This window comes from Catharus ustulatus, chromosome 3 (genome assembly GCF_009819885.2).
Source record: "Catharus ustulatus isolate bCatUst1 chromosome 3, bCatUst1.pri.v2, whole genome shotgun sequence".
NCBI classification, from domain to species: domain Eukaryota; kingdom Metazoa; phylum Chordata; class Aves; order Passeriformes; family Turdidae; genus Catharus; species Catharus ustulatus.
The window spans coordinates 20,590,436-20,607,454 of NC_046223.1; the positions used below are offsets into that span (position 1 = coordinate 20,590,436).

The window sequence follows — 17,019 nt, forward strand, 5'->3', positions numbered from 1 at the left end:
CTTAGCAAGCTATCAAAACCTCTACATGCAATTCTAACATAAACATATAAATATTATTAAAAAAAGAAAACTTGCATGTAAGAGGAATCATTGCAGATCCCCAATTATGTAAATGTAGGTAATTACAGCTGTGTACAAAGATAAACCTGCAGTTGTGTGAGAGCATCTTTTAAAAAGAGTAGCTCATTTGTTTCAATAAATGTTTGATATTTATCTTCTTTTTCCTTTACTGTTGTGTTTTCCACAAATCATTTTATAGTCCTTACAGCTGTAAAGATGCCCCATGTATTTTGATTTACATCCCTGATGGACACACTAAAGAAATGCCAACATCTGGGTCAAAAGAGAAGACCAAAGCTGAAACTGCAAAGAAAGAGGTAAACTGGTGGCTTAGGAAAGTACCATAAAATGTATTACGATACATCTATTTCTGTACAAGATTACATGCTGAATACTTGGCTTTTTTTTTTTTTCCTTTTCTTTTGTAAGGCTAGTTCAGCTGCAAAAGGAAAATCTGCTCCAGTTGTTGGTCATGCCCCTACACCAGCCTGTACTGTATCTGAAGGTCACCTGATCATCTACAACAAGGTGGCTGCACAGGGTGATGTAGTTCGTGACTTGAAGGCTAAGAAGGCAGCAAAGGAAGATATTGATAAAGCTGTGAAACAACTGCTGGCCTTGAAAGCAGAATACAAAGAGAAGACAGGCCAGGAGTATAAGCCAGGAAATCCTCCAGTATCTGGAACTGCACAGTCATCAAAGCTTGAGACTTCTGGTACCCTGGACAATAAAGCTCTGTATGATAAAGTAGCAGAACAAGGAGAAGTAGTCCGAAAACTGAAAGCTGAGAAAGCATCTAAGGTGATGATTAAAATAATCCTTTTCTTTTGTCTGGGTTTGCATAGCCCATTATTCTCTGTCTGTGGAGATGAATGGGTGCTTTGGATCCAGGGTTTTCATAGTGGTCATCATTTGGACGGGGCTCTGTTCTGTCAAGACTTGTGTTTTCCAACACTTACTTTTTCAGTTAGATTTGTATTACCAAGTTTGTATTGGTGAATTCCCATATTTCTTAGGTGCTCTGAAACATGGACAGAATTTACCCAACAGCAAGAGTTAGGTATCCAAATCAAGTCCTTGAGATTAAAAAGGCCTGGAAATTTCTTCATTTGTTTAACTCAGTATAGTCAAATTATGTGACTTCATAGGCTTGAATTGTTGCTGTTTAGATCTTAAAACAAAGCCCCAGAACCAGAAAGGGAAGATCCAAATACCACAGATGTGTTTGAGACATCATCCTCTCTGTAGCTGTACATAGCAAACATGGCAACTATTAACTATGTTACTTCTTTTCTTTCTAATGCAGAAAATGAAGAGAGGGAAAATAACATAGTTTGCATGATGGTTAAATAATGTTGATAGAGTAATGTGTCTTGGTGGCACCATAAAATCTAAATAAATGGGAAGATCTAAATGAATTTATTGTTATGATTTTACTTAGGACAATTAGGGTTATATATCTCTTAAGAGGAGTTACTTTGTTAAAATAGGAAAGTAGTAGAGAAAACTTCTCTGAGTAACTCTACTAAGTACTTAGGAAAATGGAATAGGTGCACATAAACTGCAGGTCTTTTTATGAACATATTTATGATGCTCTTTAGACTCTTACATCTCTATATCTTTGTTCCTCCCTCTTTCTGCCCCTTCCTTTCTTCTTTCAGGAGGAGATAGGTGCTGCTGTGGAAGTCCTTTTATCCCTAAAGGCAGAATATAAGCGACAGACAGGCCAGGAGTACAAGCCTGGAAACCCACCTGTGGTCTTAGTCCCTGCTCAGTGTTCTCCTGTTCCCACTCCTCCATCCCCATGTCCAGTAGACAGCAAGGCTCTGTACAGCAAAGTAGCTCAACAAGGAGATGTGGTCCGCAAGCTCAAATCGGAGAAAGCTTCAAAGGTGTTCTACCTGTGGATGCTTCTGAGTAGAACAGTGTCTTCAGTTTAGGCTAAAACCCAATGGCAGGTTTTGGGAAATTTGAGGAGCAAAACATAAGCAAGTTGCATGAAGTGCTTTCCCAGATTCTCTTGAGCTGATGATATGGCTGACTGCATGTGTCCTGTGTTAGTGCATGGAAAATAATAAGTTTTTTTTAGTCATACAAGATAAGTGAAGCAGAGGATAGGCAGTAACTTGAAAGAAGAGCTGTAACTTGGAGCCAGAATGGCAGTTAAAAATTTGAGAGTTACCTAATCATGACCAAAGAACCATTATTTATTCAGAGTCTCTGTATATGCTGCTATTCTCCAGCGTGCAACTCATGGACTGCTGTAACTGGAGGGGACTAAACCACCTAAATGGGAGGCTTTTATGGCACAGAAATCAGCCCTTACCTACACTACCTGATTTGGTCCTTTGGTGTAGAACTTGTGGGTGTTCTGACTAAAAAGTTTTACCACCGAACTTAATAACAACAACTTATACTAACAGGATAGCTCTAGAAGTTTTATTACAACAGCTGTGTACCATTCCAGTATAGCTTGTGTTACTTCAGCTATTGTGTTACACCTCTGTTATTTCTACCCTTATCTGCAACTGCTGTTTTTTCTCTCTTGCTTCAGGAACAAATAGATGAGGCTGTGAAAATTCTTTTAAGCCTCAAAGCAGAATATAAACAAAAGACAGGTCAAGAGTACAAGCCTGGAAATCCACCCTCAACCCCTCCTTGTCAATCTTCTACTGCACTTCCATCTCCTGTCTGCTGCAGTAACTTTGCAGGCTGTAGCTTAGTGGATGGCAAAGCACTTTATGATACTGTAGCTGAGCAAGGGGAAGTGGTTCGCAGACTCAAGGCAGAGAAAGCTTCCAAGGTACAATAGGCATTAACGAGCAATTGTAATTCTGACCACATTTTGCCACTGGGGGGAAGTCTTTCACCAAGTAGTGATCAAACTCCCCTTTGTCCAGGTCATGCATGCTCTGATAATGCCAAACAGAACTGTTCTGATGCTGGACATTTTCTTGACTCGGATATAAGGAGTCAAACTTAACCTCTCATATCTAGGCAAATAGGCATGAGCATGGCAGGTGTTGACCTTGCAGAAGGGTTTAATTTATTTTATTATCTCTTGCTGTATTTGGGACAAGTGACTGTTTAAGTATCTGGTGTGCTGTAGCAGCAGCAAGACTTTTCAAAACTAGACAGATTCAGTGATGGTTATGGACAAGAGCACAAGACAAACATGCAGCTTTTTAGGCACTTCTGGCAGGTGGGCGGTTTCTGCCTGTATTTCTACCTTAAAAATTGGTTTTGGTGTTGTTTTTTGGGAGGCTTTTTTGTTGGTTGGTTGGGTTGGTTTCATAGCCTGATAATCACTGCTTCTGGCCAGTTCTCTCTTTAATTCTCACCAGTAAATCTTGCTATTTGTCCTCCACACAGGATCAAATAGATGAAGCAGTAAAGCTCCTGCTTTCTCTAAAAGCTGACTACAAGGAGAAGACTGGGCAGGAGTACAAGCCAGGACACCCACCAGCAGCTCAGGGGGCTTTGCCTCAGACATCAAACACAGCACCCAGCGGTCCAGACACTCCTGAAGCTAAAGCCTTGTTTAGCAAAGTAGCTCTTCAAGGAGATGAAGTGAGGAAGTTAAAAGCAGAAAAAGCAGACAAGGTAATAAACATCTACACTGTAGTGTAAAAATGTAGTATATGTATTTAAATCTAAAAATGTCTTTGAAATTCAGTGTGATTATGGGAATTTGAAAAGCACATTTTGAATAGGCAGCATTTGAATTCTGAGATCTGAAACATACTTTTAAAATTAGATATACTGTCACATGTGGCCCTTTAAGATGTCAGGACATTGAAGTTACATACTGGCTTATGCAGATTTTTCTTCCAACAGTCTGTGAATGTCCATAATGCCATATAGATTTTTTTTTTTTGATAGAATCATATTATTCCAGAGATTTCTTTATAAATTCCTTTTTTTTTATTGTTCTTCAAGGAAAAGATAGATGTGGCTGTTAAAGAACTTCTTCAGTTGAAGGCCCAGTATAAGTCTGTTGCAGGAGTTGACTATAAACCAGTGTCTGCTAGTGGTGTAGATGACAAAGACAAAAAGAAGAAAGAGAAGGAGAACAAGTCTGAAAAGCAGAGTAAGCAACAGAAGCAAAATGATGGCCCCAAAAAAGAACCTTTGCAAGGACAGAGTGGTAATGAGCGCTCCTCAAATGGATCTGGAGAGGGCCAAGGCCCTAAGAAACAAACCAGGTAAAGATGCAGTCTTTAATCTTATTGGGTAGAAACATCAACTGTCTACCTCTGTTCAGATTCAGAGTTTGATACATGTCTCATTTCACTTGAAAGTGTGGACATTTGCAAAAGAACTCTGTTGATTTTCATATTCAGGATTGAGCCAAAAGCAAGTTAGCAAAGTTTATTTAATGTCAGTTGTACCTCAGCATCCTGTATTGTTACTGTCACTGAGAAGTTTTTGTGCTTATTATTTACTTCAGCAAATGTGCTGCTGTGTCTTGCTGAAAGTTTAGAGATCTTTTTACAGCATGTATTATGCAGCACTGTGTATCTCCTGTTTCATATACATAAATCATATATTAGAGACAGAGATGTGGTTATTTTGTGCAGAAATAATGCCAGAAAAAATGTATTTTCCACCTTTAAAACTTCTCTGTAAAGATATAAAACCTTTACTTTTGTGTTCTATCATTTGAGTCTGGTGAGTTTAACCTTCTTTAGAATCCTGTAGTTTTATTGGCTATCTTTATTTCGAGGTAGGGTCAGTTTTCTGTCTCAGACAGTGTGACTGACATTCACATGAGTGGTGAATTTGAGTTGCATATCTTTCCTGAAATTGTAGCTACTGGCTAGGTAGGAAATGTTTAAAATAAAGAGTAAAACAGCTCACACACAGGTCTGGTTAATTTTAGGTTCTTACTGGACTGGTGGTTGGGTTTTTTTAATGTGTTGTTGTGATATTCTTTAATACAACCGTAGTGAGAATTCGAAGGGTTCAAACTGCACCAAAAAGTTGGAGCTGTTCTTATTAAATATATTCTTGTAAGTATAAGGAAATACTAGCAACTCCCCCCAGCCAAAACTTAGCCTTTTGATGTAAAACTGAAACATTGTCTTCCATCTTATTATGCCATACTTCCTGCCCCAAAATAAGAAAGAAAAGGTTTAGGATAAGTTCTGCTAAATCTGGTTCTTTTGTCATACCACAGGCTGGGTCTAGAAGCTAAAAAAGAAGAAAATCTTTCAGAGTGGTTCTCTCAGGTAAGTGCACATCAGTCGGATTTAATTGTTTCATTCTGTTTTAAATTAGTGTCTGTTTGGGATTTACATCTTTCTGTTTGAATCTCTTTTTTTTCAATACAAAGTAAAGTATTTACTCTTTTCTATGTCTTACGTTGTCATCTTGGTCTTAAATAGAAGTGCCTTGGAGTAAAGAGCTGAATAAAGTTAGGAAGCTGTAAAAAGGGTGAGTGTCTACCACCCAACCTCATATATTATATATATATGATTTTCTTGATTCATAGCTGAATTCCTCTACTCTAAGAGTACAGAACTTAATTGAAATTATAGGAATTTCACAGACTTGAGAGTTTTATTTCAGCTCAAGGTGATGCATAACAGAAGTTAATATCTGTTGATATTGAACAATTTTGCTGACTTGTGAGATTGAAAACAACCTGAGTAGAGATGATTAGTTTAGATTAGTCTTGGTATGAGAGACTGTAAGTAGCTGTCGGTGTACATTTCCTGTCATTAATATAATTTTTGCCTGTACTCTAAAGAATAAAATTCTCTTCTAATATGAGCTAGAGACATTTCTTACAGAAGTACAGGTTTTTTGTTCCTGGAAAGTAGCTGTAGTCTCTTACTTGGGTTCATGACATTCAGTTTTAGTGAAGTGTTTACATTTTTCAGATCTATTATTAAACTTAATGCTCGTGGTTAATTCTCTCTAGGTAACACAAGTGACCCGAAAGTATATCTTAGCTGCTAACAATTTGAACAGTTTTGAATAGGAGACTTCTCTTGAATTGCATGACATACACTTGAATTACTGAATGTTCTCTATGTACCAACTCAAACTTCAGCATCTGATTAATCTTTTGCAAGGTGATCACAAAATCAGAGATGATTGAATACTATGATGTGAGTGGCTGTTACATTCTTCGTCCTTGGGCTCACGCTATTTGGGAAGCCATCAAAGACTTCTTTGATGCAGAGATCAAGAAACTTGGAGTGGAAAACTGCTACTTCCCCATGTTTGTGTCCCAGGCTGCCCTAGAGACAGAGAAGTCTCATATTGCTGACTTTGCTCCTGAGGTACACTTCAAAACTTCCTTTTAATCTGACTGTAAGAAAACCCAACCACTTAGTCTGCAGCTGGGTATGAAAGTAAATTTGGGGTTACAGGAATTTTTTTCCAAACTTGTTTGCTTTGATTTTTTTTTTCTTTTCTCCTTTTTTTAGGTTGCTTGGGTCACAAGATCTGGAAAAACAGAGCTGGCTGAACCAATTGCTATACGTCCCACAAGTGAAACAGGTGGGCCTCTTTTCATGTAGTTTGGCTGTAAATTTATATGTGAAGTTTTACATACAGTGTAGCTGATAGACAAAAGTCCCTTCTGAAAAGTGGAAGCCCCCATTTTTCAGAATGCTTTCTGTAATTCCTTGGGAAAAATTTCCTAATTTTGCTGCTGCTCATAGCAAGTTCTCTTAAACAGACACTTTTAGGAAATGCACATTTTAGGAATTTTTTCATTAATATCCTGAAGACTGACTTACTTTGTCTGAAAACACATTTGATTATTTGGTTTATAGTGCTTATAAGGAAATTTTTTCAACTCATAATTCACTTTAGTTTTGCACGTGTTTTGACTGTGACTCTTCCTCTGACTAATTTAAACAAGCATTTTAAGACCTAAGGGTGAGTTTTTAATTGAGTCAGGTCTAGTATAGCATCCTGAAATCTTGCGGTCAGTGAGTTCCTTCTTGCGAACCTGGGTCTGTTTACCATATTGTAAGCCAGTGACTCAAACACAGTGTCATTAAATAATAAGCTTTGGGTTGTACTTTGACCAGCAGCAAACAAGCTCTTTTGCAGAGACTCGGAATTAAGTGAAAGTACTCTGGTGAAAATATTATGTATTAAGACAAAACATGTATTTTAAAGGAAATGAAACATAAAAACATAATTACCACAGCAGAGACTGTAAAGCTTACATGTAGCAAAAGGAAGAGTATGACATAAATGTCTTTATTGTGTGGAGACTCAAAACTGCTTTCTTTTTACAGTCATGTATCCTTCCTATGCAAAGTGGGTGCAGTCACACAGGGATCTTCCCATCAAGCTTAATCAGTGGTGCAGCGTCGTGGTATGTGTAACCAATTTCTGAGTACCTCTTCTTATCACAAATGCAGTGTAGGGCAGTTATTCACTGTGGGCTTGGCATGATCATAGTGATTACAGCACATATTTCAATACAAAATCATTACCATAATTTATGTGATGTTTTTCTCAGTGTTTCTAAAGAAACATTCTTTATCAATGTATGTGGTTGATTATATTAAGTAGAAATCTGTGAATAGTTGGCTTTTTTATCTTAATTGAGAATTTTCTAATACTTGCTTATAAACATTATTTCTAACAATAATTTGGCACTTCATAATGTTAATTTTTTTTTACATCTGCCCCTCCAGCGTTGGGAGTTCAAACATCCCCAGCCTTTCCTTCGCACTCGTGAGTTCCTTTGGCAAGAAGGTCACACAGCATTTGCAACATATGAAGAGGCAGCAGAGGAGGTAAAAACAAATGCACTGATGCTTCTCCTGTCAGGAGGTTACCTTACTCCATAGCAACACAAACAAATCTTTGTACTGAGACCTCATAGAAATCTTTTTTTTGGGAGCCCTTGTGAAAAATGCCAAGTTTATTAGAACCCAGTTTTTCCTCAGATGTAACCCATTTCTGAGGCTTCAGTCTCTACAAACAATATGGGGAGTTTGAAGAGTGTGATATATAGTGTGTGGTTTCCTTAAAATTATTTTTCTTAAAAATACTTTAAAATCAACTTTTCTTAAAAATTTAAGTCATGCATTCACATGTTTACTGCTAGAAGTTTTAAAACTTTCTTTGCCCAAAAGGCAGATGTTTCATTGAGTGTTGTGGCATATCTTTATTTATGTAGCAGATGTTCAGACTTTTAGAAGTGGAATTTAGAAGTCAATATCACTCTTAGAAGAGTTATATAACTTATATAACTATAAGAAGAGTAATTTCTGCTGTGACTCTTGTTTTCTGTCATGATTTATAATTGTTGCTTTCTGATTTAGGGAAAATAACATCCAAAGTTTGAAGTAATTGAATAAATCTTCGTTTCTAAACAAAGTCTTGTGAAAGTGTTAAATTTTTAAGATTTCAGACTCTGTCATGTAAAAATATTTCATGATGTAGCAAAATGCAAAATATTGAGTGATTCTGAAGACAGTTTGTTCTTCGTAGGTGCTGCAGATTCTTGATCTCTATGCTCGGGTGTATGAAGATCTCTTGGCAATACCTGTTGTGAAAGGAAGGAAGACAGAGAAGGAGAAGTTTGCTGGGGGGGATTATACAACCACTTTAGAGGCATTTATATCTGCCAGTGGAAGAGCTATCCAGGTATTGACCTATTCAAATAATTCTTTTTTCATTAAATATAGGAAGATGAAATATTTAAACTGATGCTTGATGGACTTAACTTTCCATTTAATAGAATTTTTTTTGTGTGTCTATTTCAGGGAGCAACATCACATCATCTAGGGCAGAATTTCTCAAAGATGTTTGAAATTGTGTTTGAAGATCCCAAGAAACCAGGAGAAAAACAGTTTGCTTATCAGAATTCCTGGGGCCTTACAACTCGGACTATTGGTGTAATGACAATGATTCATGGAGATAACATGGGATTGGTACTCCCACCTCGTGTAGCCTGTATTCAGGTGTGTAAAAATGCCCTAAACTGCCTTAGTTTCCTTTCTTGTCTTGAAATTCAAGAGCATTTCACATCAGGCATCAGATAGATAGATAGATAGATAGATAGATAGATAGAGAGATAGATAGATAGATAGCTGATTCATATGGGATGGAGCTGTCTAGTTACAGAGTAGCTGTGTGAAGTTAATACAAATCCTTAGGATACTTGTGGCGGACAAGTTCCCTTTGACAGTTTATCTATTTCAAGTAATGTTATCTGTTGTCACTAGTATGAAAAAGGGAAATGTATCCTTCATTTCTGAGAGCGTGAAAGAAATTACTGAATATAGGGCCACAATATTGGTTTTCAGTGTTTTACAACTATGAGCTATTTTTTTTGTAGCATAAAGTACATGTCCTGTTCTATTGCAGGTTGTAATTATTCCCTGTGGTATCACAAACTCCCTTTCTGAAGAGGACAGAGAGGCTCTGTTGAAGAAATGCAATGAATATCGTAGCAGGCTGCTTGCTGTCAACATCCGTGTCCGGGCAGATTTAAGGGACAACTACTCACCTGGCTGGAAGTTCAACCACTGGGAACTTAAGGTACTTTTCTATCCAGGAGGTGTTTTGAAGCCTAGGTGAGGGGTGTACATTATGTATGCTATGTGTGCCCTGTGTTCTGATGGCACATGTGCTCTGTAAGTTAAGAATTGCTGCCTGATAATCAGTGATTGCTTTTGTGGATAAATGAAGAAAAGGTGTTTGCTGAGACTTGTTCTGTTTACTAGGATTGGCACGTCATTAAGGATTTTTAAACTTCTAGGGCTCCACTTATATGCCTAGAAATCTAAATTAGGAGGATAAATTGTTTGTATTTCTGTACTAATACTTCAGTTGTCCTGACTCACAACAGAGCCTTCTGTGCATACAGCACAACAAAGAAGATAAACCTGCAGTGTCAGCAAAGGAAGGAGTAATTTATTTGTTTTAAAATTACCATGTTCCCCTAATATAGCACTTAAGAGGAATAGTTCTGCTTCCTCTAATAGAAGAGTCTTTTATAAAGCAAAATTAGTGAGCAGAATGAAACAATGGTTATAACGGTAATTAAAAATTGAATGATGTGTGTTATTATGGAATCATATTTTTTTTCTGAATTTAAAATTAGTTTCAATATGTTAATCTTCAAAGTAAAATGATAGAAGTGATCCAAATTGTTCAAAGTTCCCATGGTCTCAAAGTTCTCTTCCCTTTGTGTAACCTTTTTTTTTAATGGAGCTCTTGTGCTGTGAAGCCTTATTGGGAAACTTTCTCTATAAAATTAGGTTTTTCAAGGAGGAACACAGCATGGGATAAACTTGATGTTTTTTATAAAATCTACTAATGTATCGAGCATAGTACCTAAACTGCATCTTCAGTCTCATTGCAGGAACAATACACTCCTTTTATGGAGTGTATAAGTAATTTCATAGGGTAAAAAATACAAAGGTGCTGGAACAAGAAGTACAAGCATTAACTGGAAAATATTTTACCTTATGTACTTTTCAGCTTGGCGGATTTCTGATGTTACTTCCTAAAAAACTGAGTCACTGGTATTTCTTTTGTATGGTCTGGTATTAGTTCATTGCTTTCTTGGGAAATCTTCCGGAGGGACCATGAAGTACTCTTTAATAGTAGTATTACAATAAGCTTTTATTATGGAGACAATGTTCTGTGGGTCATAAACTAGAATGTTCAGTTTCAATTGCTTGTTGATAACAGTTTTCAATAGCTTTTTATGTAGCTTTGCAGCAGTAGTAGATAGTTCATTGATCAGATGGATTTTACTGTATTATTCACCTTTTTAGCATAATTGAGGCAGTGGAGGCAGAGGGAGTGTAGGGAATCATTTGGAAGCTGTGAACTTGAGGAGATTCCAGAGCACACAATGCATAGAAAGTTTGGGTACATGTTTGGATTCTCCCATTCGTCTCTTGAACACCATGGAATAGTTTTAGCTTATAAACTTACTGATTCAATTTCCTTGGGAGGGCAGGGGGGAAGAATCCTCCAAAATGTATTTGCATTCACTCTCTTAATTTCCTGTGAAAGAATGTGTCTCTGGGATACATGTTAGGATGTAGAGAAAATAAGTTACACGGTAGACTCTGAGTTGACCCTTTTCACTAAGATGGAAAATCTTTTTGTCTGATGGTGTGCAGGGGATGAGAAATTACATCTTATTACCAAAGTTTATAAAGCATTAAAGCTTTGTGAAAGCAATTAGCTGTTTGTAGTCACATATCCTATGATATTAGGGCTGTATTTAACAGAACTTATTCTGTTTGCTGTTAAAACAATACCTGTTGAATACTATTGACAGCATTCTGTGAAAACAGAATTAAATGTATTATTGAGTGGACTAGAACGTTATAATTGCTATAGAAGTCTTAATTGTTCAGACTTAAAAAATCTGATTTGCAGTATGTGGGATAACTTACTGCAGTTTCAGCAGTGCTTCAGTATTACTTGCGTGTTGGCACTGATGCAGTCTCCGAGCTAGTGAAGCAAGGCAGAATGCACAAGTGAAGAGAATGTGGATGGGAAAGACAGAAATGCATAAAAGCTTTGGAATATATGATGATTTTTTTTACCAAAGAAACTTAAATATATAAAGTGAGTCTGTATTAAGACTGGACTTAAAAAAAACCCCAAAAGCCACACAGAGAGAGAGAATAATTTTGAGAATTACTTCTTCATCATAACTTCTAATTTTTTTTTTCCACAAAGGGTGTCCCAATCAGGGTAGAAGTGGGACCACGAGACATGAAGAGCCAACAGTTTGTAGCTGTTAGGAGAGACACAGGACAGAAGCTGACATTGTCTGAACACGAAGCAGAAGGGAAACTTAAGCAGATCTTGGAGGAGATCCATGCAAATCTTTACAGCAGGTAAACTAAAAGTTACAGTAAATGGCTCTGCTAATCACAGATGCCCTTTATCTGTCAGAATTTCCCACATTAATAGTTTGTCTGTGGAGAAAGGTTAGGCTCTTCCTGTTTGTGTCATGTAATTTTCTGCCTCTTAAACTCCTTCACATGCAGTGATAGAAGCTACCAGTTGTTCTTTCAAAATGTAAGGTGAAAGGTAAAAGGAACTAATTAAGAAAAATACATCTGTGAATTCGTGTGTATTATTAATCAATAAATAATACATAATAAACATACCATAAACACACCATAAATGACCTAAGCAATGACAGTGCTGCCCAAGGAAGGGCAGCAGAGCTGGTGAAGGGTGTAGAGCACGAGTCCTGTGAGGAGTGGCTGAGGGAGCAGGGGGTGTTTATCCTGGAGAAGAGGAAGCTCAGGGGAGACCTTATCACTCTACAACTGCCTGGAAGGAGGATGTAGCCAGGTGAGGCTTGGTCTTTTCTCCCAGATAATGAATGACAGGATAAAAGGAAATGATCTCAAGTTGAGCCAGGGGAGGTTTAGATTGGGCATTGGAAAAAACTTCGTCACTGCAAGTGTTGAAACAGGCTGCCCAGCAAAATAATGGAATACTTATCCATGGAAGTATTCAGAAAACATATAAATGTACTCATGGAGACGGTTTAGTGGTGGGCCTGGCAGTGTTGGCTTAGTGGATGGACTCAGTGATCTTTAGAGGTCTTTTCCAACCTAAATGATTCCATGATCTATATATAGGATTTATTTGTGAATGATGGTTTTTGGTGCAGAATTTTGAAAGACACAAAGTTGTCCAAGAAACTTCAGTAGCTCAAGTTCTGTGTTCAGAAATGTATTTTAAGACACTATTGACCTTCACAGGATTGTTCTCTTGTAAACAATGAAATACTTTTTGTTTTTAACCCTTATTGCAAATGCCAAAATCCCTCACAGGTCTGTCACTGCAGACTGTTGCTCATAAGTTCACCAAGAATAGCAGGGTGTTCTTCACAGTGCTGTTCTTCACACAGCACTGTGGCAGATGAGCTTTTCTATTTCCTTCTCTGGTGATCAAAATTGTTTACAGGCAGAATATTTTTACCTAGTTCAAAAGCATCTTGTGATTTAGATTTAGAAGATAATTTAAAAAGAAAAATATACATGTGTAGTATTTATTTGTGTCTCCTTCAGGTCAGTGTTTAACTGATGGGCACAATAGTGTGAATGAACACGGTGAAGTATGCAGTAGCCTGGAGAACACCCCATCAGCCATTAATCAAAATTTTTCCTCCTTGAGGATCAGTGGTAGAAACACATAATCTGATTAGGAAAATTCTAATGAATATATAGCTCTTTTTGTAACCTTTTGTTTTGACTGGCTCTGAAAACTTAGCTCATTAGGCCAATGAGTTTATGTGAATAAATTTGCCCTGACTAAATATTTTTCCTTTTCTTAGAGCGTCCGAAGACCTAAAAAGTCATATGGTGGTGGCCAGTAATATGGAGGACTTTCAAAAAGAGCTTGATTCAGGAAAGGTAAGGGAATTTACTACTTCTATTCTTGTACTTCACACCCTTTTCATCCCATACAAATAATGTTTTTATCAGAATATGCTTTTAAGAGAGAGTGGTGTAAACATTTCATTCAGGTTACAGTAACCTCACTGTCATAATTCTAAAGCAAACAGAGACAAAACACTTATGAAGTCTCATAATAAAGGTCCAGGTAAGAGTTTAAAGTACAAGCTATTTACGTCAAGGAAGTTTTACCTTTATGACCTCAGTAGAAGCCATTGGGTTCATTAAGAATTACTGCAAGTCAGAAACCTCCTTAGATTTATAGAAACGATAACCCAGCATGTGGATGAGTGCGCTCTACTGATCTAAACATCTGAAAAGTGAAAAAGTAATGAAGTTTAGATGAGGGATTAAGCCTTCAGCAGAGAATTTATCTGTTTCTTTTACAAAGAGCTGCTGACAGAATTTTTTAACCCTGAAATTCTGTCACAAATCAGGTTGGAAAAATTGTTTATCTGTTTGGATTAGTGTCCTCAAGAGGTAGGATCCCCACCATTAGTGACTAAGTTTGTGTATTTTATAAAGAGAGATTGTACCAATTAGATCCACTCTAAAAATTTCAAAATTCCTGATGAAAAATGTACAAGTGCTAAGAATTTATAAATACTCTTTAGATTTCAAAAAATAATTTTAAGTTATTCCTGGTTAGGCATGGCCTTCCATTATACTGTTTTCTTGTACTTCTATTGCATTTAAATTCAATTTAGAACAAAATTTAAAGGAATAATGATGGGACTGACTTAGCAATGTCCAGCACTCACTGTTGTGTGCAGCTTGATTCTAGAGATGACAAAGAGAATTAAACAGGTTTATAATGCTTAGAATTCTAATGTAATCTAAATGTAATTAAGCTTGGAAATATGAAGAAATAATTTTACATTCCACTTTGGATATTTCCCCTGTTTTGGTGCTTAGATTGTATGAATTTATTATGAGCTGCATATCTGAATTGAAAAAAAAAATTGAAAAAATATGCCATTTTGTGTTTGTTTCACTCTCTACCTATTTTTCTTGTATTAGTGTAATTTTATAGTATGAGTATTCTGAATTACTTGAAATTACACTCTATTAGTACTTACTATTACTCTATTAAAGAGGAAATTTTTTAAGATTAAATAAGTGCTCCTGCTTATTTCCTGCTACTGTTTGTCCTTTAATGGAGTTACAGACTCTTAGCTCTTTAAAAATGTGGACTGTTTTTCATTTCACTAACAAAAGATTAATGCAAGAACGGTGTAGTAGAGTGGTGATAGTTCCTTTTGTCCAGTTGCAAGAAAGTGAAGCCATCAAGTGAAGTTTAATAAAGATGTGTTCCAGTAAATGGCAAATTTTGCAGTAAGAATGTAAATTAGGTGAAAGAAAGATGCACTGAGTAAACCTTAGTCACAGTTTGGATAGAATTAAAATGAATGAAGATTGAATTTAGTCACTGAGGTTGCCCTCAGCTATCAGCATTTCGCAAGTGTTCAAATGTGTGTAGGGGGTGTCTTTAATGCTAATGCTGTCTCTTGGTAGCAAACTGAATTTTCTCTATGAAAGTCCATTAAAAAAAAGGCAGTAAAATTGAATATAAAATATTCAACTAGGGGCAAGAGATCTGCTACAATAGCTAAGAGTAGTACAGAGAGGAGTGTGTGACATGATTTCAGCCTTACTTTCTCAATTTTCTTCAGTTAAGCTGAGTGAAGGAAACAGCAGGAAACTGCACACCCACCCCCATGTCCCCCAGAAAAAATATGCTGTTGGCAGTTCTGTTTTCTTAAAATAATGTATGCTCACAAAAAAAAAGAAAATTCATAGTGGAATGGAATTAAAATGGGAGCTTTGTTTGGGCACTGTCTTGCAGTATGTAAGGCAAGCATTTTCTCAGTACTTAGAAAATCTTAAACTTTTCCTGAAAAACAGAACATTTAGTGAGGAAACAATGTTTATACTTTACAAGGAATAAAGATGTATTTGGTCAAAAAAAATATTTAAATTTAAATGGTGCTTTGGGTTTGTGTAGGATTTTCCTTACTGCCCTGTGGAGGGATGACTGTGCTTATGTATTTCTCAGATGAAAAAGAGCTATTAAACTTGTAATAATTGCAGCTTTTCCCAATTTGAGATCTGTATATGAGATCTGAAGGTTTAGGAATCTTCCTAAGACAAAGATGATTGTTTTAGATGGATAACTGCTGGGTTTTTCTCTCTCCCCTCCTCTCTTCAGATTGTACAAATCCCTTTCTGTGGGGAAATCGAGTGCGAGGATTGGATCAAGAAGACCACTGCCAGGTAAAATAGAACTGAACTGGAGAGTATTTACCAAGATCAAAATCAAAACATTTTGAATGTGAAGCAGAAATGCAAGGTGCCTTTGGGTATAACACTTATGTACAGACTCTTGTTGTCATGCATAATATTAACTTCCCTTAACTCTGGAACCATCAGAATAATTAATGTGGTTTTAATATTTTATGTATAATATACTTTAATGCATTTTATTTTTAATACAAATATTTCTTTATTAATATATTTATTTATTAATATCCTTCTATTTCAGGGATCAAGATCTTGAGCCTGGTGCCCCATCCATGGGAGCAAAAAGCCTCTGCATACCTTTCCAGCCTCTCCGTGAACTCCAGCCTGGAGCAAGATGTGTGTGCGGCAAAAACCCTGCCAAGTTCTACACCCTCTTTGGTCGTAGCTACTAAATCACTAGTGAAAGAACCTTCTCCTTTATCTGTGAATTGAACTTTTTTTAATAAGACTGAAATAGCCCCTTAAACTTCAATCAGTTTTGTGACCTTTTTAAATAATTCAAAGACAAAGCCATAAACCATAACCCGGCTCCCCAATGGTCAGTCTTAGGCTAGCAGTAATTCACAGACTTTTCTGTAAACATCTCCAATAATAAAGATGTATTGTGAGCTGTAACATGCTGTGGTGAGTTTTTTCTGTGTTGCTCAGTAGGGAGAAATAGGTTTCCTTTACTTATGTGCTTTTATTCTAGTTTGGTTCATGTATTTCTTTGTACATTGAGAAAATGTCTGACAGGTTGGAGACAATGTCATGAAAACCACAGTACACTTTAGTGTGCTGACATCTACTTTCTAGATAAAACATCTGCTTTTAATTTTGCCTTCAAATTTTTCAGTAGAGACCTCCTGCTAACCTGTAGGCATAGTAATTACTACCTTTAGAAAATCCCTCTCTGAAGCCAGATCTTTTAAGGAGTATTTTCATAGAAACATAAAATCATAAATGGCTTGGAAGGGTTGGAAGGGACCTTAAAGATCATCTTGTTCCAGCTCCCCTGCCGTGACAGGGACACCTCCCACTAGACCAGGTTGCTCGGAGCCCGATCCAACCCGTCCTTTAACACTTCCAGGCATGGAGCATCCACAACTTCCCTGGACAGCCTATCCCATTGTTTTTGCCACACTCACAATCAAGAGTTTTCCCCTAATATCTCACCTGAACCTGCCCTCTTTCGAGTTAAAGCCATTCCCACTTATCCTATCATTGCCTGCCCTTGTAAGCCCCTCTACAG

At 36.9% G+C, this 17,019-nt stretch overlaps 1 protein-coding gene across 6 annotated transcripts in view; it reads left to right on the forward strand.

Moving 5' to 3' along the window:
* Positions 1 to 16,403, forward strand: part of EPRS1 (glutamyl-prolyl-tRNA synthetase 1) — a 37,684-nt gene extending 21,281 nt beyond the window's left edge. For 2 of the 6 annotated variants that reach the window (XM_033055129.1, XM_033055130.1), the window contains 18 exons: positions 260 to 377; positions 490 to 861; positions 1,722 to 1,952; positions 2,615 to 2,863; positions 3,433 to 3,663; positions 4,000 to 4,265; positions 5,240 to 5,291; positions 6,141 to 6,350; positions 6,498 to 6,570; positions 7,323 to 7,402; positions 7,728 to 7,829; positions 8,530 to 8,685; positions 8,805 to 9,002; positions 9,409 to 9,582; positions 11,749 to 11,909; positions 13,367 to 13,445; positions 15,697 to 15,761; positions 16,030 to 16,403. In XM_033055129.1, coding sequence (XP_032911020.1) covers positions 260 to 377; positions 490 to 861; positions 1,722 to 1,952; positions 2,615 to 2,863; positions 3,433 to 3,663; positions 4,000 to 4,265; positions 5,240 to 5,291; positions 6,141 to 6,350; positions 6,498 to 6,570; positions 7,323 to 7,402; positions 7,728 to 7,829; positions 8,530 to 8,685; positions 8,805 to 9,002; positions 9,409 to 9,582; positions 11,749 to 11,909; positions 13,367 to 13,445; positions 15,697 to 15,761; positions 16,030 to 16,180 — 2,968 coding nt within the window. In that variant the 3' untranslated portion in view covers positions 16,181 to 16,403. The remainder of the gene's footprint in view (positions 1 to 259; positions 378 to 489; positions 862 to 1,721; positions 1,953 to 2,614; positions 2,864 to 3,432; positions 3,664 to 3,999; positions 4,266 to 5,239; positions 5,292 to 6,140; positions 6,351 to 6,497; positions 6,571 to 7,322; positions 7,403 to 7,727; positions 7,830 to 8,529; positions 8,686 to 8,804; positions 9,003 to 9,408; positions 9,583 to 11,748; positions 11,910 to 13,366; positions 13,446 to 15,696; positions 15,762 to 16,029) is intronic. The other 4 variants (XM_033055132.1, XM_033055133.1, XM_033055134.1 and 1 more) reach the window with 2 other exon arrangements.
* Positions 16,404 to 17,019: the final 616 nt, after the last annotated feature.